This window comes from Coloeus monedula (assembly GCF_965178545.1).
Source record: "Coloeus monedula genome assembly, chromosome: 5".
NCBI lineage: Eukaryota > Metazoa > Chordata > Aves > Passeriformes > Corvidae > Coloeus > Coloeus monedula.
In genome coordinates this window covers 2,624,560-2,649,599 of record NC_138785.1, presented here as the reverse complement: position 1 = coordinate 2,649,599, position 25,040 = coordinate 2,624,560, and the positions used below count along the sequence as shown (strand labels likewise).

The 25,040-nt window shown below is 42.5% G+C and overlaps 1 protein-coding gene across 1 annotated transcript in view; it reads left to right on the top strand.

Moving 5' to 3' along the window:
• Positions 1–728: 728 nt before the first annotated feature.
• LOC309573157 (bifunctional heparan sulfate N-deacetylase/N-sulfotransferase 4) overlaps positions 729–25,040 on the top strand; it is a gene marked incomplete at both ends in the record, with an annotated part of 53,195 nt that continues 28,883 nt past the window's right edge. Inside the window, 2 exons of the mRNA XM_082281878.1 lie at positions 729–1,709; positions 22,068–22,155. Of these exons, the coding sequence (XP_082138004.1) occupies positions 729–1,709; positions 22,068–22,155 (1,069 nt within the window). The remainder of the gene's footprint in view (positions 1,710–22,067; positions 22,156–25,040) is intronic.

Here is a 25,040-nt window from a genome sequence, read left to right as displayed (position 1 = left end):
GAAAGCCCTACAAATCTTTCCTCAAACTCCTGTCCTGTCTTTCACTTTGCTCACATTAGTTTCCCAGTCCAACACAGAATTTATCACTTACGCAATTTGAATTTGACATGGAATGTGGTCCCATATTTTACAAAGATTCACTTTGTCCTAATTTTGCCCCTACAATCTTCCATTGCTCCCATTTGCAATAGCAACAATGCATGTTAGATGAGAAATGCTGATAAGTAGATGCACATCCTCAAAAAGCTATGTTCAGACTTCATTTCTGTATGCTAAGAACATGGGGGAGCTGTTTAATGCAGTTTACCTTAATGCACCGAGAAAGCAAGTGACACTGAGTGCTCCTCGAACTACTCAGAAACTTCCCTCTTTACTAAGATTACCAGTATCAATCACCGGCCTTATTAACGTGTGTTTTTAATTGCGTTATGGATTTTGTTTTACTTACTCTTCTTTTACTTCTTGTTGCAGATAATGTTAAGAGTCCTCTTCATTGATTATTGGCAGCTGCTGCGTTCTGAGAAAACCTCTTTCAATTTATCTTTCCGGATCCTTTGACTTCCCACTCCAATAGCTTTACAACCTCCCCGACAGCTTCATAAATGCACTGCAATGGTCACATGAACATCTTGGAAGGGGAACCTCCGCAACTCCTCATTCCTATGGCACTGTAGGAAGAGCACCCGGAAAAGTGGCAAGTCCAGCAGGAGCTGGAAGCCCTGCAAAAGATGAATCTCATCGGGAAGCTACGCAGAAGCTTCCGAACTCTGGTCATTCTCCTAGCCACCTTCTGCTTGGCAAGTATTGTCATCTCTGCCTATTTCCTCTACACTGGCTACAAGCAGGAAATGGCCCTTGTGGAAACCACTGGACAAGCAGAGTGCGAGGACCTCAAACTTCTGCCCTACAGGTCTGCGGAGCTGAGAACACCGAAGCCAATTGATCCCTCTAGAACTGATCCCACTGTGCTCCTGTTTGTGGAAAGCCAGTACTCACAGCTGGGGCAAGACATCATAGCCATCCTTGAGTCCAGCAAGTTTCAGTACCACATGGTCATCGCACCAGCTAAGGGGGACATTCCCCCTCTCACAGACAATGGGAGAGGGAAGTACACCATTGTTATATATGAGAATATTTTAAAGTACGTGTCCATGGACTCATGGAATAGAGAGCTTCTGGAAAAATACTGTGTGGAATACAGTGTTAGCATAATTGGTTTTCATAAAGCCAACGAGAACAGCTCCCCGAGTGTCAGAATGAAAGGGTTGCCATTACAGCTGTACAACAACGTGGCCCTCAGAGACTGCGTGGTGAATCCTCAGTCGCCCTTGCTGCGCATCACCAAAGCGCCCAGGGTGGAGAAGGGCCCCCTGCCCGGCGAGGACTGGACAGTGTTCCAGTTTAACCATTCCACCTACCAGCCCGTGCTTCTGACTGAGCTGCAGCCCGCCAGGCCCACCCCCGCCACCCTGCCGAGGGCTGCTCTCTATGCAACCGTCATCCAAGACTTGGGCCTGCATGACGGCATCCAGAGAGTCCTCTTTGGAAACAACCTGACCTTCTGGCTCCACAAGCTCATCTTTATCGATGCCATCTCTTTCCTGTCGGGAAAGAAGCTCACGCTCTCCTTGGAGCGCTACATTCTCGTTGACATAGACGACATCTTTGTCGGGAAGGAGGGGACAAGGATGAACGTCAACGATGTGAAGGTAAGCGAGAACTGGGGGATACCATCCCAGACATGTGTATGTGCAAATGGGTGTTTGAAAAGAGACAAAGCTTGTAAAAGCTGAAAAGCTCCTTTTCCTAGTAAAGGCTGAAAGTGCACAAGTGCAGGCAGCAGATACATAAACCACAACCTGAGATTAAAAGCCATTTTGCCCACGTACATACAGAGATGCACATATGACTGTGTATATGTAGGGGCGTACACATGTATGTTGCACATATATATGTCTGTATAAAAAATACCTTTTAGAAGCCTTTTCTGTATTATTTCTCTCACTATTCCTGTGAAGTAGACAGAACAATACAAGATGGTTGCCTTTTTAAACATCACCATCGCTGAATTTAAAAAGAGCAAAAAGAGCAAAAGGAAAAAAAGAGCCTGAAGAAGTTAGAGCCCCGATGTGACTTCTACGAGTTAGCAGGATAATTTTCATTACCAGACTAGTAGGTAAGCATTTAAAGTTACCAGTGACAGGGTGGAACCACTGCATGCACTCGAGCAAGTGACATAACCATCTGATAGAGTGAAAGGCCCACTGACTACTCACTGGGGGCTCTTCTACCCTTATTTTCCTGATCTGTACTATCCAGGGACACCATTAAATTTTTTCAGAGTAATTTTCAAAGATGTGTGCAACTTGGAAAGAATAGACAGAACTCAACAGCATGACAGTTATTTCTTGTCATTTTCCACATGTGGGAATCATAGTCAGAGATTAATTGAATCCCTAAGCATGCAATATCACATTATCCAGCCCTTTATTCTGGAGGGTTTTTCCTGTAAATACCCAATGCTTTCAAGAACAATAAGCAAGCCTTTTGTTTTTAAAGGCAGATTTCTATTTAATTTCTAAACCCTTATTTCCATTCCTACAATTTCTATATTCATTTGCCTCCTCATCCAGACCACTGAGGTATCCAAATACCCAGCAAAAGCAGTAGTCTCACATACAATTGAAACAATTTTGCACATCAGAACACCTGGGGTAATTCTATTAGCCAAACCAAGCGTATGAATGCTCATCAGGGCTGATTCTGAGCACCAGGCACTCCAAGCGCCTGGTGTCTTTGAGATCTCAGCACTGTGCACAAACTCAGTGATCAAGTGCTCTCTCTCTGGAAATATATGGGAAAATGCTCCGAGAAAGGGCTTGTACACAAGAGGAAATTAACTCAAAAGGCAATTGTGAAACAAGTTTTTCAGCAATAGCTTCCCGCCTGCGCATTTTTGAGAGCATCCTTCTGACGTGGTTTGCTCCACTAAGGAAGCCTGTTACTAGTCCGCAGCAGTTCGAGAGCCCCCATCACCAGCAGAGGACTGTCCACACAGAGACATTTGGAGATTCAGAGCAGAGTTCTCACCAGCATCATCTCATTATGCAGGAAAAAACCCAAGTCACCTCCGTTATTATCCAACGTTGCTAGGCAAACCTTTCCACCTGTGCTTGGCACAGCAGCCAACAACATTGCTAGGCAAACCTTTTCACCTGTGCTTGGCACAGCAGCCATGCTTTCATGCTTGTTATAGGAGACACAGCAGAAAACTCCACATCCAGGGGCTGCAGTAGGAGCTGGATGCTGTTAAAAGCATTCAGCATTATTTTTGTGTGCTGCACACATTTATCCATCTGAAAACCAACCAGTCCACACTGCTGAATATCTAGGCAATAGCAAGGAAAAACATCTGCTAGGATTGAGACCTTTTTAAATTTTTTTTTTCAAGCGATGCATGGTAAGCCTTCTTTTATTCATTTTGCCTGAGCCAGGGTAGGAAGGGAAACTTTCATTCTTCCCGCATTTCTCCAGTGCCAAATTAGCAGCCCGCTTTCATCACAAAAACACGAACAGCACCACTCACAGGACAAATCCCCTCCTCACCTCACACAAGAAATCATGCCACAAACTAACCACAGGGAGAAATCGTCTGCAGGCACAGGCCCAGAACCAACCTTCCCCTCAAGCTCTCTTTCGGGGACAACAAAAAGTTTATCTCCCTTTTCAGGTGAATGTTTCACACATAAATCCAGCCTGCAACTTAAACACCCATAGATACTTTGTCCTCAGCATCATGGATTTCATTTTGAACCAGTTACCCAGCACGGATTTGTTCCTCAGGGTATTTCACAAACATTTGCTACACAAATCAGTCCGTTCCTACGGCCTGGGCATTTCCAGAATACAGTAACCCACAGAACAGAATCCTGCTAATGAACATAGCACCGAAAGCAGAGTGCACTTTGGTTAGTTTACAGAAAAGGATAATTACAGCCAGTTAGAGAACAATCTCCCAAGTCACTGGGGGAAGGAGGCAATTAAGAACCAGCGGACCTGGCTTCACCCCATATGGCAGAGAAGCTCTGCTTGAGAGGCAAAAGTAACACCTACTCAGGAGGTTGGTATTTCAGTGATGGCAAAGCATTGCCCTGCCTTTGGGAGGGGTGGCTGTGGCTGCTCACAGAGGGTTCACTTTGCAGAGATACAGGGACTCTGCTAGGCTCTCCAAAGGTGCCATACACACCCAAATCCCTTGGGAATGCTTTAGTACCCAGCGAGTCTTCTGGTAACAATATTAGCATGTAACAATAATATACCAAGTAAACCCATGCCTGTGCAATTACTTCTGCAACCCAAATGTTTTTATTCCCTCACAAAGCTGTTTCTCAATTAGGTGCTACAGGGATATATCCAGTTTTATAAAGGGCGGCATCAGCTACAGAAACAGAGATTAGAGAACAGGGTTATTATGGGCTCTGTTTACCACGGAAGATCTCCTAGTCCCTGGTGTTAGAAGAGTTGTGCAAGGTCATGTCTGGCTAAGTAATTAACAGGAACTGAGCAGAGCCACAGAAAGCTGTTTTTCCAAGCTTTGTCGAGATCTATCTTGAGCCTAGCAAGCCTCTGCAAATGAATTTCTCCCTTTCCTGCCTGCCAATATATTATCTCAGTGCTTGATTTTAGAGGGCAAAAGAATTCATCAGCTCATTTGCAGAAACAGTGAATTTGTGTACTTACAAATGATACTGGTTCTCAGCCACCCAGGTCCAGTATCACTGGCATCAGTGATTTGGCAAAAAATTCCTGGAAATGTCTTGTTATGCTGTGTCTGGGAGTGCCATACAGAAAAAATACAAAGCTTTCACCTTTGGAGTTTGCTTTTAACTGAGCACAGAGAGGGCTGCATTATCCAAACAAGGAGTAAGAACTTGCTGAAGTATTTCTATTTTTTCTGTTGCCATAGTATGAGCTAGCACAATATTTACTCACCCAGGAAGAGCTCCACACAGCCACCAGGGCTTCTCCGTCACCTTTCACAAATACACGTTCTATTGTTAACTCAAAAGCCCTGCAAGAGCACAGTGCAAGCTAGGGCATTTACTCTTTAATAAATAAAAGAAATAAAAAAGCCCTCCAAATAAAGCAAAAGGCATTAGCCTTTCACTTTCTACCCTCCTCTTAGCTCTAGAATTTAGGCTGCAACACATGTTCTGGGTGGACTTGGGAACAACCTGTTTGGCTCTCTTCCCCCACTCTCTTTGCTGGAGCAGGTAAGATTATCAAGGACAAATTGCTTGTCCCAGCACCACCATTTCCCACAGCCCCTTTCTCTAAAAGTTGTATTTTTCCTTTCAGTAGTCCCTCTAATTGTCACTATAGGGGTGGGAGCATCCTTGGGCTTTCTGAGCTACTCTAAAACGATGGAGCTGTGCTTGGCCATGTCCTTTGTTGTGTTACTGCTGACCGCAGGCCTTCCTTCTCCTTGCAGCCTGCCTGCGTTCCCCTCTGAGCTCCAGCCCACTTCCTTCAGTGGAAATAAGAATCACATTAGTCGCTGACATCTCCTCACTGTCACAGTCTGCACTTTGTCTTTGACCTTCGCCATCATTAAAATGCCTGGAACATGTAAAGCCTGTGATTTCTGGCTCATTTTAGTGTTTTAAAGCCAAGAATTCATGTTGGAGCTGCATCTTTCCTGGTGATTCCAAATTAAAAAGTACTGGCACAGCAGGAAGCTGAGCTCAACCACTCAATCTCTCCAGCATAGGATTATCCCTGAATTTTGTGCAAGGACAACTGCTTTCAGGTGGAACAACTGGAAATGTCTTGGCCATATCGCCAGGCATGGCAGAATGGTCAGTCCTGAAATAAAACAGTCACCATGATACCCTTTTAATAATAATAAGCCCCTGCCAGGAAAGTAACCACACCCATGGCCAGTCTAGGGAGAAGCTGAGCCCAGGAGATGTGTGAGCACAGGAATCCAGAGGAGACAGCCAAGCATTAGTCACTACAGGCTGGGTGACACTTCTGTCACCTTCTAAAGCACTTGAGAGTGACAGTGAAGAACACAATGAAGTGGAGTTCTGGAGCTCCCACTTTTGGATGGTCTTGAAGTCTTCAAAAATGAATTTAAAGAGCAGCTGAGAGGCATTACATGAAAACTTTAATAATCTTTTTAAAAATGGGAGTGCCTGCTCCATTCTGCTTCATCAGAGATGACAGTTCATTCAATATTTTCCTTGTTCAGGTCTCTTGACTCACCCAATTCTTAGTAATTTGAGTGTTGAATACTGCTCAAGTGCCTTGTCAAGACACATCAGACAAAATGTTTCGTACTTCTTTTGTTTCAATAGGGCCTGTTCTTTCATTCAGAATTTCTGTAGTTAAAAACCACAATTCCCTTGCCACCAACAAAACATGTATTCTTCTCCTTGGCAACATGATGGATTGACTGTCTGTCTGAGTACCCTCCCTGAATTACAATAGATTTGGGGTTCTCTTGTGTGCCAGGTTCCCACTGGAGATTAGGTGGTCTTGACAGTGTTTTATACAGTCTTGCCAGAAAACAGATTCTGGTGGCTCAAATTTTCTACCTCTTGAATTTATTAAACAGTTATGTCCCAAGCAAGATTTTCCTGAATGTTTGAAAACTAACTCACATTTAAAAATATAGAAATGGCAGGTTTTTCAGGTCAAATTCAGAGATTTCTAGTGCTCACACATCCTGCGCCAAGCACCGCTGACTTGTGACACGTTCTTCTTCTACACTTGCACTAATTTCCTGGATTTGTACTTATTTCTTGAATCTTTTCTCCAAAATAATTCTCAAGTCATAGGTTGCGTCATACTGGAGTATATTTCCAGGATACACGTGGTACTCTATTTAATTTAGCTTCACTTAGGGAATCCATAGGATCCAAAAAACACATCTGCTTTACATCCACCCCTCAAGAGACCTGCATTAACCTGACCTTTAAAACAACGCGTATTAGTTAAAAAGGAGCTCTAACAGTTGCTTCCGGCACAGAAAACAGCACTCTAAAATGATGGAATAGCCTTGTAGAAGGGCCAGGCAGTGCAGACTGCAAGAGCAGTCATAATTATTGCCTTAAAAGCACTTGATGCAGCAATAAACACATTACCAGGAACCCATCTATAACACAGCTCCTTCAGGAGCAGTGTTACTTAAGTGACTTTAAATATGCCTTTGTCATCCAAATGGGAGCAGGAGGAACACTTAGAGCAAAAGCTCAATTTAGCACCGTTGGCATTATTCAAATGATGTGCAAGTGGCAGTGCTCAGGAAAAGGGTGGATACAGGGAGGGACGGACAAACAGGTGAGGAATAGAGAAATTCTCCAAGAGAAAAGGAGAAAATTGAGACTTAAATTATTTAGCAATAATTAACTAGGCATTTTCTGTCCAGCTCTGTATCATAATGCAGCATAAAACCAAATATTTGACTATGTCTGGCTTCAAATCCCTAGATAGATTTGTCTGTCCATGCACCCCTATAGCCTTATCTACGTATCCTCACACAAATTAAATCTTAGGGTCTTTGTCTTTTCTATGAGTATTGCCAAAGATCCCTTCACTTGCTGCTTTTACTTCCAATATTCTACACCTCCACCTGTCTTCTTCCCATAGAGGCAGAATAATCCAAGGGTTTTTAAGTAAACGTTACCAAACCCCAGCTTATGCAGAGGGCACAAGAAGAGTCCAGCAAGAGCTGCACCCCAAACACTGAGCATGGTGTCCCTCTAAAGTGCCAAATTACCTTTAATCTGAGATGGACACACTCTGCTAATTGTCATTCCTGAAAGTAAACATCACATGCCAGCAGGTGGGACTTCCAAACTGCTAAATCATCATCAGCAGGTTATGGTACCTCAGAACAGAATAACCCTCAAGCCACACCTCCTGCTCCTGAAAAAACTGCCTTCGGTCAACATATGGGATGTGCCCATTGCTTCCTGTGAGCTGTGCATTCATCTTCAGGGACATTTAGGCATTCCCAAGGGGCTGCACAATCTTCGTAAATGTCTCCTTTTCCTCTGGACATCTACAGAGTCCAAATACTGTTACAGAGACATCAGAGCAAATGACCTTCTGAGTCCATCGTTCAACAGGAGTTAGGCATAGCTTGGAAGAGTTGGAATGGGGCATGGGTGGCTTTCAGCAGAGTTTGTTGGAGAAGAGTGCTCTGCATACTTAAATAAAAATTATTTTCGATGGCTATTCATTCATCTCTCAAAAAAAGAAAGTACAAAAATTGTTTTGCCTCATGGGGAATTCTAATATAAGCCTATTTGGTAATTTAAATATGTCATTTTGTGTCAACAAAATTTCTAATGTTAAACATGGCAATTTATAGCTTAAACAGTCACACCATTTTATAGCTAATATCTTATAAAAGTTAAGAATTTCTTTCCAGAAATGTCAGGGAGAAAACAAAACAATTTTTATTTAATTCCATTAAGAATTTAGTTTTCAAAAATTTACAAGAAAATGAAAGGATAAGCTATTGACAATTTCCCACAAACCAATGTATTGGCTAAAACACTCCGGGGCTTTCTGGGCAGCGTTTTTGTTCGTCAGGATTTGATTTACTGCAACACATTGCCTGCATTGGAGTGTTCTGACCTCAAACTGCAGCATTTATCATTGATGAGGGGAGCATACAATAAGAAGCTCCCGTATTTCCAGTTGAGGCTGGCACAGAAGGCACCAAGGCAGCCTGACAGCTTCTGTAAGAAACTAAAGTTCCCCCTTTTAGAGTCCAGAGTTTGCCTTCTTTAGGAAATAAAGCCATGGATTAAGTGTTTTTTTCCCCTTCAGAAGCGCAAATTAAAAATATCCTTTTCCAAGCCATGACAATTTCTCTAAATATTTGTAAACCTTGCTCTCCTCTGTGTTTTTGTTCCTTCTGCTAATTACCAGCACTATTTTAGTCTGCTGTTCACATTTTTCATCCAGACAGCACCCAAACACAAGTGGGATCTGTGGTGTGATACACACTCAGCTTCTCTAACACATGACATCCCTGCTATTTTTAACACTTCTGATTGAAAAAGGCTGAATCCCTTTTCTCAGAGTTTAATTTTTTTAATTGATGTAGTCATTTAATTGGCATTTTAGCACTTAGTTTTGAAAGCCAACAAACTAAATCTCTTAAAACTAATACCACCTTCACAATCCTTTCTGACCAAGGTATGGAAAAATACAGAGGGTAGGATTTTAAGTTTTCCTTCCACCCTATTTGTTTAGCCATTTATCCTTACACTAAGTAAGTGGAAAATCCTTCTAAAATGGCAAAGTGGCAAGGCAGAGGAAAATGAAGTTTATATTCTTGTTACTTGATCAACTTGGATTGCACCAGTGAAACAGCTTCCTGTGGCAAAATGTTGATTTATGAAATGCAGAATGTTTCACGTGAATACGATTCAAACACAACTGTGTTTTGGCAGATCATCTGCTGTGGCAGCCTCAAGGAAAAGGGGGCAGTTTGTAGAATATTAAAAAAAAAAAAAAATTCCAAAGATCATAATTAAATGTAGCTTTGGAATTGCTGATCTTCCAGAAATTAAAAAATGCAAATAACTCACACTTTGCTGAGACTTCTTTAATATGAGAATATCCCAGGAAATGGATATTTCAGGTTATTACTGCCTCTTCATTTTACGTAAAAGCCAGAATTATTAATGTAGTTTTTACATTACATATTAAATCTAAAATACCAACACTGAAGCAATTTCTACGAGTTGTCTCACTATTACACTTGAACTGCCTGGATTGAATCAGATTGAATTAAAGCCATGGGCTTCAGGACCTGTATGTTTTTCACCCCAAAACATCAGCTGTTCAGGTAAAAAGTGGTATAAAAAATGATCGAATTCACATTTCTGACAGGAGACTGTATTTGCCTGCCTTGCCCAAACCTCATGAAATATTGGCTCTTAAAGCTGTCACTGATTCTTGATAGCACAAGTGCTTTTTTGGAGACCCAGTTGTTTTAACAGAGCAAGTCACACGGGCAGCAGGTTGTACGTGGGGAAAAGCACCCTGGTGGAGAACAGGACAAGGGAAGGAGGCTCAAGGGATGAGGATCAAAGTGCTCTGTCCATTTTCCAGTAATATTTTAATCCCTGAGGGCTACAAAGACTGAAGACCTCCATTGTAATAATATTTACTGTAGGTTTTTCACCAAATTAGCACAAATGTTTGGGAATGAATTGAATATACATGCATAAATAAGCATTAATCTATATGAATCTATAATTAATAGAGATTAAATACTCTATAACCGTATTAATTTAGGATTTCCAGGCATAAGTGTGAACTGCTGAGGCTATGCTCTGCATGGTCAATAGTAATAATAATGACCATAATAATAATAATAATACATTATATTTTAAAAAGGTAGGTTAAATGCAGAATGTGAATTCTTTAATAAAAAAGCTCTGCATGTGTCTTCCTAGTAACTTATCCCGAGATTTATGTGCATCATAAACAAATATGTCTGTGGTATTATAAAGTGCAATTCCACTGTATTTGTTATTAGGAAAGGGAATACAGTTTCCCATATGCTTTTACTGTTATTTCTGCTGTAACTGGGAACAGGCTGCCAGTACATTATCAGGAAATAAGAGCTACCCATCCCTGCTGTAAATATTCTGAGGTGAGTGTTAAAGACCAGAGGGGATTTCAGGCTGGAAACCTGTGCCTGTAGATCCCCATGTCTGCAAAAGACTGGAAAGAGCCTGCTGTAGGATGGCTAAAACCAGCCTTCTTAAAGGCTTCTGCTCTTAAACTGCTCAAACCCACTGATACTCCACATACAGAAATACTCTGGGTTTAGTCATTTCAGTGGTGCCATAAGCCATGGGGTGTGCTGAACCCCTGCAGAGGAGAGAGGGGACAAAGAAGGGGGAATGCAGAGCCCACGGAAGAGCTTGAGGAATAAGGAAGGTCTCCCACAGCGGAAAAATACCACCCAGCTTTCAGCTCTTTCTCATCTTACAGCTGCACATTATTTTCAGGATTGGGATGTACACCTTGTCCAACAGTCCTGTTTGGCTAGCAGAGCATTACCCAAGTAAAACCTGTCTCAGCAATTCAGTATTTGTGATTTTTAAACAGCTATTCCCATATAAAATAAAATTATTGCATTACCCTTCAGCTGTGAGAGTAGTAGAAGCTCTTATTTCAGAAATGAGTGGAAATTTAGTGTAACAACTGTAATTAAAAGCTTGATAGTTTGCTGAACATATTTTTCCCAGTTTAATGATCCAGTGTTACATGAATTCATACTTTACACTGCAAGTAGCTACAGCTTTGAATGGCAATATTGAGAGAGAAAAGAACAGCCTTTAATGATTAAGATTAAAAGCAACTAGATTTAAAAGTTAACTGCCTCAGTAATGCCACTTTCTGGCTGCCACCACAATGCATATGAATGACTCTGAAATAGGAAACTGTTTTAAGCAAAAACCAAAACAAACCTTTCCCCCCAACCTTTCTGTGCTTTTGTTTTTCGAGACAATGCTATGCAGGTATTTAATGTGCTGGTAGGATTGGCTCTCTCCCCTGTTCCCAAGTGCTAGAGACCTATTCACCATAAAGGTTCACAGGCAGTGTTCTCCTACATGTGAGAACAGATTAAAGCCAGGAGTTTCAACTGTTATGAGACTTAGGAAAGGATCACAAACACTGATTTTTCACTGGATTATTATTGTCAGCCATTATTACTCTTGGAGGACATACTGCTCCTCTAGGGTCTGGGCTGAACCAAGAACTAATCCCTGGGGAAGGCTCCATACACCACGGGAATGTGTTCTCATACGAACGGTAAGTTGGGGAAGGGAATGAGAAATTTCAAAATTATGTTCCCATTCTCTTCCAAGCAGCCAAGAAAACATGTTGTAAAAGACATCAGTAACCACCCTCTGACAAAAAGATGCTTGTTAGAAATGTTCTCATTCTCTTCCACATAATTCACCTCGTGCACTCAAGCACAGCATTTGTCCTGCGTAATTTAGAAAATCCGGGATGAGGAGCTCAAGGAGAACACAAGCATTCCTTCCTAACAAGAAATACTGCGGGTGCACAGTGCTCAGGGAAATCCAGTACATTCCAACACCAAAAAAGGCTGTTTATCAGAAGCAGTTTTAGAAGCCCTAGGGATAAGTCTTCCCTGTCAAGAATGATTTAGCAGCATCTAGAAAGAGATGAGCTCCATCAGACTGGAGCAAATTCACCCAAAGCCTCTTTTTCTCTCTGGTGGCTGAAATTGCCTCCCAGACTCCTGGTGACGGGGCAAGGGAGCAGCTACTCTCCTTGCTCCAGTGTCTTTTCCAGAGCCTGGTGAGCCAGGTTATCATCCTCTTCCCTGCTCAGGGAGCTTGGGACCAACTGCATGCTGTGGGCACTTAGGCGAGGTTCAGCTGGCAAAGTCAGGTAGAAGGGCTTCCTGTTAGCAGAAGTTCCCTTCCTAGGAAGTTACTGAAAGGCTTCATCACTTTGCCGCAATTACATTGGACCACTTGAATTTCTCGAGGGTGCTGGTTTGAGGTTTTTGCCAGTCTCTATTCCAGAGTGATCTGAGGAAGAGCAGTACTTCAGTTTTGCTCTGAGTGTAATTTTCCCACTTTTTGGAAAGGTGTGGTGACTTTTGAACCCGAAACATTTCCTTTGACTGTTAGAGTGATTTGTTCTCAATTTGACCTGAAATTACATAGTTTTATGAAAAAGTAACCTACTGGAACTTCTGAAATGCTTGATTTCAAATGTGTCAGCTGCAGTTGGTGATCTGGATTGATTTTATTGGACAACATACTGGCTTTTCATGTTTCTATTCAAGAGAATTGAGCAGAAACGCAACATGGGCATTGCCATTTTGCTTTGGATCTTCCAGCTTCCTCCTCTGGACAGCTCACTATGCTGTCCTCATGCTGGGAAGGATAATAAAGCAGTGATAAGCAAGAGGATTTTCTGGGATGGAGGGATTTTAAACCTGTCCTCGAGGACAATAAAGGTTTTAGCTCCCTCTGCTCTGAACCAGAAGGAGCAGAGGGTGGCAGAAGCACTCTGATCTCTGGTGAAAGAGATGTGGTGTAAAGCAAGAAGAGTTGCCTTGCAATACCCTTTTCATTCCACAGAAACATCCAATTCTAGTTATCAAAACACTGAAGCAAGCTCCCTGGATAATGGAAGACAGCATCACAAAGAAGGAAGAAGGGTCAAAGAAGTTAAGCTCTGCCAGACAAGTATCAAACATCTCAAAAATATTAAAAAGCAACCCTTAATCCTAGTGGTTTTTAAAGCACATCCTTACTCATCAAGATTTTGCAAACTGAAGGTTTCACAATAACTGAGGAAAACAGTACTCCAGACTTCCCTGGTTTCTGATTTTTATGGAGAGGGTGGGCAATGGACAGACTTGCATAGGGAAAAAAACCCCCAAACCTATGGAGGCACCCTCTTAAAGCCACAAGATACGTCCATCATTGTGCCAACACGCCCAGTCTGAAACCTGAAGGACAGACCTCTGTTCAGAATATATCACCTGCTCCAATCTCTCCTTTATGATTGAATGTGTGCTGAAAAAAAAAGCTTAATTCCTCACCAAAAAGCATATACATCAGTTAGTTTTTAAGCAGTAAATTTAAAACAGGAATTTGAGATTGCTGGTAGGTGTTCAGAATTTTGAGATAAATGTCCATGATGAGAACTTTAAGGAAGTTTTATTTTTGTGACAAGTTATCCAAGTGATTGATTTCCAAGGGCACTAAAGGAATGGAAGACAACTCTGATTAAACCTCAGTAGATCCAAACCCATAAATTAAAGAAGATAAATAAGGTAGCCTCCATTAGTCTAGCCTTTAAATAATTTATAGCAAGTGAGTACCCACCTGTAACAGGTTGTAGACTTTTTTTTGTAATTCTTTCTTTTTGCTTAAGGAAGCAAGTCTGAAGCACCAAAGCACAAGAAAAAGAAAGAATATACAACTCAACCAAAATGCAGTTGTTGGTGTTACTTGTCTTTTACCCTATATTTGTATTGTGCCATGGAGAGGGAGACTTTGATCCTTTTTTTTCTTTTTGGCATGGCCTAAACATGACCTGAGCCAACGAATGACCAAGTCTGGGTTTTATGTCGGTGACATGCAGCACAATGACTGACACCAGCACTGTTTCCTGCAAACAGGATCGTGATGGCTCAACATGCATTTCTTACTAACATACTATTTTAGACCTTGATGTGGCCCCTGTAAAGCCTCAAGATGGTTTTGCCCTTCAGTACTTATTTTAGGGGTTAATTTTGTGATTGATCAGAGCTGCGGTGGGGGTTCTGCCACTGCCTTTTGGGCCTCTTTTTTGATAGCTCTACAGTGCAGTTGGAGGCAGACAAACCTCACCTGCCTCGTGCAGATGTGGATATGGGGAAATATTGCACCTCTTCTGTATTTCACGGGGCTGTTGTGCTGGCCAGGCTGAACTGCAGCCATAGGGAGCAGAGCCATTCAAATTAGAACAAGCATTCCTGATCATGTTGTTTCAAAAACTGGACCAATAATCCTTGATCTCCCTCTGGCAGATTGCCTTCGCCTGATTCCCCTGCCTGAAGAACCTTTCTTCAAGAGATTTCTTTTGCTGAAAATGCTTAAGCTTTTGAAAAGCCAGAACTGATAAGAAATAATCTCTAAGCCCCTTCACTGCTCTGCACAAAGTGCCACCACCTCCTGTCTCTGCTGCATGATCCTGCAGGGAGGGACCTGCTCAGCCCTGGGTTTGTGCCAGCCCCAGGCTTCTCCACAGCCCAGGGTATTGCCACCTGTGCTCAGCTTGGGCACATGCTAATTTTTCCCCTTCCAGGATTTGTCAGCAGATTTGGTTAGTGTTCCTAGAAAATCCTTCCGAATCAGTAATGATTGATACTGGAGACCCTCAGTGCTTTGCCAAAGAGGCTGTAAATCTTCTCAGTGGGTAAGGCTGACACAGAGCAGCAATCACTGCTGGCAGGTGACCACTGCAGCCATTCCCTGCTCCTGCAGCTCCAGCAGCAGGTCCTGTGGATGCCCCCAGCCAAGCCTAATGCCTTCGATCTTCCCCAGAATGGGAAGCAACTGCCTTTACTCATCTGTGTGGTCCCAGTTAAAATAAACCCTGCTTTTTATTCGTGCTCTTTATTTTCAGTTTATACTTTCTGCCCTGTTAGACTGTCCCCTTGCTCCTCATTTGAGCTTTTTGCTGCTAGATGCTCTAACAAGGCCAGGAATTGCTTTTTCCAAGAAGAGAGACCGAATTATCACCATGGATATTTTATGTATCTGTGCACCTACACATCTGTGGTTGGTCAAGGTGCTCTCACTGCTGGGGTATCTGTGTCACACTCAGCATCATCTCTCTTCTAATACTAAATCAAAAGCCACCTCCTGAGTTCACAGGGATGTTATTCACCACTTAGTCATGACTGAGTGGTGAATTGGGTGCGGTATCACCCCATTCATCTCCTTCAGCTGAAACTGGCTTAACCTCTACTGGGACAGATGCACTCCTCTGGCTCAAATTAAATGCAGGTAGACTCCTCACAGTTTTCTGACTTCAAGACAGAGTTAAAAAACAGCAGCATAAGTACATCTGATAAACTGGGTATTCCACTCATGGAGGAAAAATCTTTTTTTTTCCTCTTTGCAATAAACATACTACACAAATATGTGCAAATCATCACGTTTTTCTTGCTTCAAGAAACCCACCTATCGTGTCCGACCTCACACAAAGGCAGCTAACTCCAGGGAAATGCTGAACAGACTCAAGTAATAGCTCTACAATAAAAAATAGCTTTGCAGGCAGAGATGGCTGTGTTCAGCCCCAGCCGAGAGCTCCCTATTAATTATTTATGTGGCACTGTGGATTAGCATGGCGCTTCACGGAAATAAATGCACAAGGAAATGCAGTCCCACCCCTTGTGAAGGCAGGGCCAAAGCCCTGCTTGCCCTGTTGGCTGTGCCCAGTGTTCTGCAGCCAGTACTGGGAGTGGCACCACGTGTGAGAAGGACTGGATGGAAAGTGTCTCTAGGTCTGTGAGGGTTGGCAGTTTCCCTCTGATCTAGCCCCTGCTGTTCCAGTCAGGTTTGGCATGGGGTATAGGGTGAGTGATTACAAAATTCCATCAAAGATTTGACTAACTCCAACCCCTAAACTCCTTTCAAACTCCAGCCAGTAAGTCAATAATGTGGATTCTTTCTGATTCCCACACTCTGGTATTATCTGCTATAAGCATGGGAAGTGGGCTGAAATCCTCACCACACAGAAATCATCAACTCGGCTTCACTGGGATAATAAATTCCTCACCAAGTTGAGCTTTAACAAGTGCAGATACAGCTGAGTTGATTGTCCCCCCTTATGACAGAAATTTATGCTCCAATCTGAAAACTGAAAATAAAGAATTTGGAATCCTGGTCTTGCAGTGACCCCATCAGTGATGTCAGGCTAGACATCACTTCTTTACTGACAGCTTTTCTGTCAGAAAAAAGCAGTGGCTAGTTATTTCACACCTTCCTCACAGTCACTACTATGATTATAACTACTTTGTGGTATTCCTATCAATTCCAATTCCACTGGCTTTGAAAATTGCCAAGACCACAGCAGGCTTAGCCCGATTTTTTTTTTTTTTTTATCCTAGCATAGATTTCAGGGAGCAAGCAAGAGTGGGAAGAGGCAATCACGAAATCACATCCTGACAGCAGCTGCTTGCAGTGCAAAGAAACATTGCTGAAAGTACTCTTTGCTTTTTTTTCTTTCCCCAGCTGGAAATTTAGGGCAAAACTATAACTTTGTAGTTCTCCAACTTTCCACAGACCACCAGCAAATTGCTTCACAGAACAGCTTGGGAATGAACCTCAGGGCTATGTAGCTGCACAAGCATTAAGGACACATGTTAGGGACAAAAATGAATAAATTCATTAAAAGACTTCTTAGTATTATAACAAGTATATGCCGTAGAAGCCTGAGAAAACTGTCTGGAAGTGAAAAACAATTTCGATTGGAAGGGGTTTCTGGAGGTGATCTAATCTAAGCCCCAGCTCAAAGCAGAGGTAATGTCAAAGTTAGGTATGTGAAAATATTTGCACATATTTTCCTACCTACAGTATATATAAATAAGTAGTATTGTGTATCTAGTGAGCATATACATATTTTATGCACACACACCAGAGAGCAGAAACCTGCAGCAGTGGAATCACTATCCAGCACTAGGATCTGCTCCCAAATGAATAATGACTTTGAGTAATGGCAAGTGAGCCTGTTTTTGACAAGATTCTCAGTCATATCCCTCAGAAAGTGATGGGACAGTGTAACCTCGGCCATGTACCCCTGGGACGCTGGGCACTGGTACGTCCTCCCATGCCAGAAGCACTTCCTCAAACGAGTCTGTGCAAGTAAAATAACTCGAGATGATAGCAAATTACAGATACACTGCAAAGCAGGAATATCTAGCTTCCCCTCCTTCCCCTGATCTCCCTACAGACTGAATGAAGAATTTACGTCCTTTCTCACCTGCCCCCCACACTGTGCATTCTTTTCAACAGGCTCTGTAGTAACTTGGGATGGTGTTTCCTTGGGCAGCTCTCCCTCATGGAATGCCCCAGAGGCTGGGTGCTCTGGGTACCACAACCACACAGATCCTGCCACAGAGACAGGAACCTCCAAGATCTGGAGGTTTTGCTGCTTCCCGAAACTTACATTCACAGCACTGCCTCTGGAAGGTCACATGTATGAGCAGGAGCCCTAATTAAATGCCAGGCTTTCTGCTCCACACTGGAGTAATGTTGAGTCCTGCAAATCTTGTGTCCCTCCTGTGCTTTTCCTGATACTCTCAGTTTCTGGGAATGTCCCTGAGATATCTGCAAGTGTCAGAAATTTGGTTCTGTTTTGCAGAAATAGTCTTTAGAGGTGTCATAAAGACATTTTGACAACTGCAGTTTTCAAGCTGAACAATGTCTGTGTTTCAGAGACTGTTAGCATTTTCCTCCACAACCAGACTTTAAGTTCTCACCAGCTGATCTCACAGACACTGGTCCTCTCTTTCCCAAGAACCTTTCCTGTCTCTAATGCTATTACCTGCTGTGCAAGCAGCATGAAAAGCACATGAAATATATATAGATATATATATATAGGTTAATAGAATGCTAGGAGGACAAGGATCTGTGTATTAATTCCCATAATTAATCCTTTTTTGGTTTAACTGAAGTTTCAGGGATCACCAGTCCCTGTCTGTGCATTTGCACACACACAAACCCACGTCTGCCTGTACCATCTGTCTCCCTACAAACAGCCCCAATATTGAGCCCCAATATTTGCCTCACTTTCCTCAATAAGAAATACAAGATTCCGTTGTGTCGGCTCCATCCGGCTGGCATCTGTTCCTCCTCACCCCCAACACCGTTGCACATGCAGGGAAGGGCTCATGCTTTAGCAGCTCTGTTGATCCACACAGACCTTTGGGTGAGGAGGAAAGCCTCTTTAATTACTTTGGCTGACTTTCAGGTTCTGTTTTGCCTTAACAATGTCTTCAGAAATCCAGTACCGCATTTTAGCGTTGCTGTCGCCTAGCTTAGATTTGGAGTTTCGTTCCCCAGAGAGACACCTTCTACCTCAGCCTGGCCAGCCCATGCTTGGCATCAAAATCAGGACAAGTCGTTCATTTTCCTTCTCTAAGGATTTGATAACCTCTACACTTCCCTTAGCCAGAGGTGTTTTGACCTTTAATTAAAAGGAAAATTTGTTGTCTTCCACTCAGAAGGCAGCAAATAATGAACTCATTAAAATGAGGTTACTGTTCAGGCCTTAGAGCAATAAGAGCCAAAGTCTCATTAGCAGCTAACAATCCAGAACACAGCACATAAATAAACCTAATATGGCAGAGCAAAATGCCTTGGTGTATTAAATTTGAGCAGAATCAAATGTTTACAGTCAATGATGTCTGGGGCATGAAGTTTTAATGTACTTAATGAAGGAAAGCAAATTGCTTCCTATTAGGCATGAAATGTTCCTGCAGAAATCGCCCCAAAAAGTTTATTATGTAAATGAAGGATAGAGTTATAATTAACAAGGACATAGAAGGAAAATACCACTTCTTCCTAATAGATGCACCAATTATGAAGAATAGAGACACGACAGCTTCAAATCTACAAAAGGTAATTACATGGATTAATGTAAAAGGCTGCTGAACACAATATAACGAAGAAACTGTATCTTGTGGGTGTCACAGAGAAGCCTCACTGGCAAAGCAAATAATCAATTAATAAAGTTAAATCTGTGAGTTTTGAGGGATTCCAGGCAATTAAGGGTTTGTATTTGAAAGAACAGCTTAGATTACCTTAAAAAAACCCCCAGTTTTTGCTTACTCTGGCACAGTAACGTGCCTGTTCATCCACGTGCAGTGTCCTCCACGGTTCTTTCCTTGGAAAGTGATAATTATTAAGTATGATCTATTTAACTGTCCAAAAATAAACACCTGTGGGTTCAACAGGGAATGCCGGTTGTATTTCCACAGGCATGCAGTGGGGACAGGGATGCGATAGGGACCACTGAGCCCACAGGGAAGGGAGGATTCCTGTGGAACAGGGGACAGCAAGCAGGACCAGGCAGAGTGGGAATAGTGTGGCACACGGCCTTGGAAAGAGAACAGTTTTCCAGCTGTTAAAATTCAATAGCCCTTCTCCATCCTGCAGAACCTTCCGAATAAAATAAAATAAATACCTTCTGCCTCACGTGCAAATCCCAGGAAGGTTTATGGCACTGGGTGGCAGGGATGTGCAGCCTCTCTGCCCTTTCGTGAAAGACAGGGAAGGCAGACCCTAATCACCTAAAGAGTTTTTTCATGTTAAGGGTGTGGAAGACATTACTGCCCTTCCCCCAAACAGACAAGCTGTGACAAAGTAAGTTTGGACTGGCTTAGCTGACAAGATCTTCTTAGTGTTAAAAAGAGAGGAGGTCATGACAACAAAATTTAGCAGCTTATTATATAAATTAATATGCATATATGGAGATTGAAATGGCAAAAAAAAGTCTTTAGGACCAAGCCAAATCCAGTTTGAGCGACAGATTTGCCCTTTAGACAGAGGAAAATGCTTGACACACTGCAGGTTCCAGGATTTACATCTTAATCCTCGCTCTGTGTTTTTAATGAGACCTCTCTGGGCTGGAAGGCTCCTGCCTATCCTGCAGCTCTGTCATCTTAATTGAGATGTGAGGGGAGCAGGAGAGAGGAGCCCAGGTGATGAAATTATGTTTGTTTTGTGCCCCTTCTTGTGCTATATGTTAAGTGATGATAATTTCTCAAGATGTTCTTCCCTCAAAGGAAAATTAAATTGATTTTGCTCAGCCCATCAGTCTTTCTCAACATATCTAAAATGCTCTAGATAGTTTGGAAAACTATGTTCTAAAATATAATGACTCAGATTCTATGCTTCTGACTTTAATGGTGTCAATTTAGTGCCAGTTTTTACCAGCTGGGGATTTTCCTCAGTGTCTCAGCTAACAGTGGTGTTCATCTCTGAGGTTTTACATTTTAGTGAACATTTACTTGTTATATATTATGTTAATATAGTCCCCCATGTGAAATTGTCACAGGATTGAAATAATCAACTTACTAAATGGCTGGCAAGATAGGCTGGAAACCACACAGCTACCTTAATATTTAATGCTAAAGCACAAGATTTACTGTCATAAGATTACTTTATTTCCTTTAGTAAGGAAAGGAATTTGCTTGGTGACTGTTGCAGCTGATAAACACTACCTCTGTTTTACATCTTCCTTGCCACCCAATGTATTTTTCTATTTAAAGAAACAAGGCAGTTGCACATTGCCTGAAAGTCTCCTGTATTACACTCACACACCTCAGATGCTGAAACCCTGGTTTCATCGTTTATCCTGCACTGGAGATACTTTTGGTTTATGGTCCCAGGCAGGGGTGCTGGTTGTTGCTTAAATTAAACCAAAAAACTATCTTCCTGCAACATTAAGTGAAATTATGACCATAAAAATTGTAATTTTTTCAAATGAAGGACAACATTAGCTGGACTGGGTGTGTGTGTGCCAACCACTGCAATCATTTTATCTTTGAACTCTGCAGGAACATGAAGGCCCAATCAATAGAAGTGTTATTAATAGATGATAGGAAGAGTTCTCTAGAGCCACATAATGGAGACACGGAAAATTGATGAAAACAGAGTTTATAACCCATTCAGCATTGGCAAGGCCAATAGGGAGATAAATGCACTCCCCATCTCACATGCACCTCACCCAAATTCCATGGGCTGGGGATCCGAAGCAGATCTGTGCACAAGGACCAGCTCTAGAAGCAGTGCAGAGCTAACAACCAATAAGTAAGCATAGATAGCTCACACAGGCTTAACCATTCTCTCTTTCCCTAGTAGCTGGAAATATGTCCAAAACAAAAATTGGACAAGTGGCCAAGACTACCTATTTCTGCTACAAGCTACACCCTTTCATTCCATTTCATTTACAGTGGCCTTATCTTAGCTTGGAGGAGACAATAAAAATAAACATTAAATTAAAAATTCATTTATGACACAGACACTGCTTCTACTATAGGTCAGAACTGAAGCTTTGCTCATTGACACTTAAGCCTGAATTTGCTATTCAGACACAGCCCAAAATGTTCCAGCAGGTAAGTAAATCCCAACACCTTCATGCCTGGATGGCGAGTAGTATTCCTAATTTTATTTTGGGTTTTAAGCACATGTTATCAAGCTTCACTAATAACCCAGAGCATGGGTGACTTAGTAATCAGTATATTGCTGCCTCTGAGTGGCTGGATCTCAGTCCTACCATAGATCACTGCCCCGATGGATATATGCTGGGCCAAGCCACAGAACCATCACCTCCCTTGTGTACTTAGGCACCATCACTACCTTTTCTAGACCATCAAACTCTGATGGAACAAATTAAGCTCGCTGTAATAGTCTTATAAAAACGGATGAGCCCGAAATAACATTAACTTTTCTAAATGCATCTTCATTTCTTATTTATTTCAGGCTTTACTAGAGACTCAAAATTTACTGCGCACTCAGGTTGCAAATTTTACCTTCAACCTTGGATTTTCAGGAAAATTTTACCACACAGGTAAGGAGGAACTTTGTGCTCTCAGGTAGCTGCAGTTAAATAGGTGACAGAATTTTAAACCTAGCTTTAAACATTCCCTTTCTAAATAACCCAGTGACTCAGTAGAGCAGTGGGAAATAAGTGTTCCACCATTTCAGTGTCTAATTCAGTGTACAAAGGGTAAAGACACACTATGGGTGAGCTGCTCAGGTACAACAAGGATACCCTCGGTGTTTTCCTGAAAGACGTGTGGTGGTAAATCTCAGGTTTATAAAGGAGGCAAAGTAGCTGCAGAGATCTCTCTAATTCTACAGGAGACAGGACAACACGGAAGACGGAGTAAGGTTTTTCGGTATGATGAAATATAAAAGATTGGGAAAATCATGTCTCAGAACCTCTGAGGAGGCAGAAGCATTTCAATGGGATGCATAAGATTTTGTTATGTCTCTGAAGGTAATCTGTCTCAGGGATCTGCCAATCAGGAGGGATGATAAAAGGAAAGCATAACGAAAAGGAATTTTTACCGAAACCCTGCCCTTTCCACACTCTGTGCAGTAACAAGCTGCACACTTGCACTGTGCTTCTGTGGAAGATGAGGCACTTCCACATCTGCTCCTCCTCCTCCTGACTCCTTTCTCATTTTTGCTCCATTTCTCCACAGCACAACCCCCCCCCTTTTAAAAATTTTATTTCTTTTCCTCCTCTTTTGCCTTCCCCATTGCTGCACCTTCACTCAGGCTTCCCTCTGCTGCCTCTGAGCCGTGCTGCTCCCTAGTACTGCTGAAGCAAGAAGAGACTCCCTGCAAGGGAGAACCTCCTGTCCTTCTTTCCAAACCCCATACCCTTCCCACCCCTGGAGACCAGCTCCAAAATCCTCAGCTGTCAGCCTATTCAGCCACACTCACTGAGTGATACCAGGGAAACTTACAGAGCAGAGGAGGAGGAAGCAAGAGGATGGGAGGGTGAGTTTAAAACCTAGCAGTGATGCAGTCTCTGCTTTCCTAGACCTTGAGGCAGCTGTGGAGTAAGGCAGGTCACCCTGGCAGAAGGGAGATGAAGAAGCCTCTGAGGAATAAGTAGAGAGAAGGCAACCAAAAGCATCTATTTGTATCACTGTCACTAAGTCCAGGCCGTTTTCCCCTTGTGCAAGCACTTAATGCTGAGCAACTGCTGCCCAGGAAACCTCATGGACTAAAGATACAGGCTGGAGAGCCTGGGGAAAATAAGAGGCAGAGAGAGATGGAATTACCTGCCTGGAGTCATATAACAAGGTAGTGGCAGACCTGTGGTCAGAGAGCAGCTCTGGAAACAGAACTACAGCGTTCTCCTCACTTCATCCTGACCTGCCTGTGTTGTTATTCCTTCTGGAGATTAATTGGACACGCGTGTAACACAGCAAAACAAACAAAAGCAGCTCGAGGCTCTGAGCTGCTCTAAAGCAGGAAGCTGCTTGGTTGTGGCCATCTCCAGAGCAGAGCTGGTATCGGTCATTCATGTCCTCTGTGAGGTAAGGTGATCCATGGAGTAGAGGAGATGGAGGAGGAGATGGTTTTCTTATTAATATTATGACATAGTGGGCAGTGGCTGGCAGAAAACATGCAGCCTTTGTGAAAAACCCACTCCCTGACCTGCCACTATTTTTCCTTCCTTCCTTCATCCCAACACCCTCCACATTGTCACAGGGTTTCTGATACAAGGCTGACCAATTTCAGAGTTGCTACTGCTGTAGAGAGAGAAAAGAGGAGGATATGCACGTGTGTCCATCCTCCTAAGGCTCTCGAGGCTCCCCAAAACAGCACAGAACTACTTCCCGAGGTGAAGCGTGCCCTTGGCTCCATTAAGGGCCTGGATGCAGCCGGGTTTTTAACGGAGCACTTCATTTATAGGGTGGGGATGGCCCTTTGGCGCCTCAGCTTAGTAGAAAGGTTTTGGCATACTCTCCACACAATATGCACTTTTTTGACTCATTATAAATAAAGCATGGAAAGGTGCTCTTTAATTACTGTACACGTGGCTTGCTGACCCACGGAGGCTTTTACTATCAGATATTCAATGTGTTTTATTAGTGCACTGCTGCTGCTGTGCCTTATTGACTTCCTCAGTGTGGGATTGTGCTTTCCTTCCCAAAAGCTGGATCATTTTAAAACTACAGCAGGGAGATGAGTGTGGGGACGTGTTGGCAGATGAAGCAGTTACACGTTTTCATGGAAAGATGCTGCTGACCCATCAGATATTGCAGTACGTCAGGACACATCACCTGGTAGACTCTGCACTGTATTAACACCATTAACAAAAAGAACGAGCAGACCCTGTTAATTCTGCAACTTTTCACTTGTTCATGCTGCAGCAATTGAAATTAAGACAGCCTCAGAATTTGTATATAAGATGTACAAGAATATTGGTAGTAGCTTCCAGTTTAGCTTCAGCTTTGAACTCCAAAGAGACTCTAAGTTATGGTTATAGTTTTAAAAATGGGATTAATTATTATGCACAAAAAATCTTTGAATTACTACCTGTGTAAAGTGCACCCTGCATCTCAAAGCAGACACATGCTCACCCTGTTTATAGGTTTTACGCATTTTTCAGATTTAAATGAAGAAAGCTACAGAAAGAATGTTGGTTGTAAAAGAAATTAAAACCCCAAAATCCCCTGTTTAGCCTCCAATACTCTGAATAAGGGGCTGGGCAAAAATATTTAAACAATACAAGCAACCACCAAATGCTCCATTAAAACTTTGCATGAGTGTTCTTTGAAATAACACTACCTAAGAATTCATAAAACCAAACAACATTCTTTTCCAAGATTTGCAAGAAAAATTAACCTCATAAGCAATGCCACCACCTAAGGTTAAACTTCCAACCTTTCTGCCTCCCCCCTGGCATTACAGGATGGGGTTATACTTCTT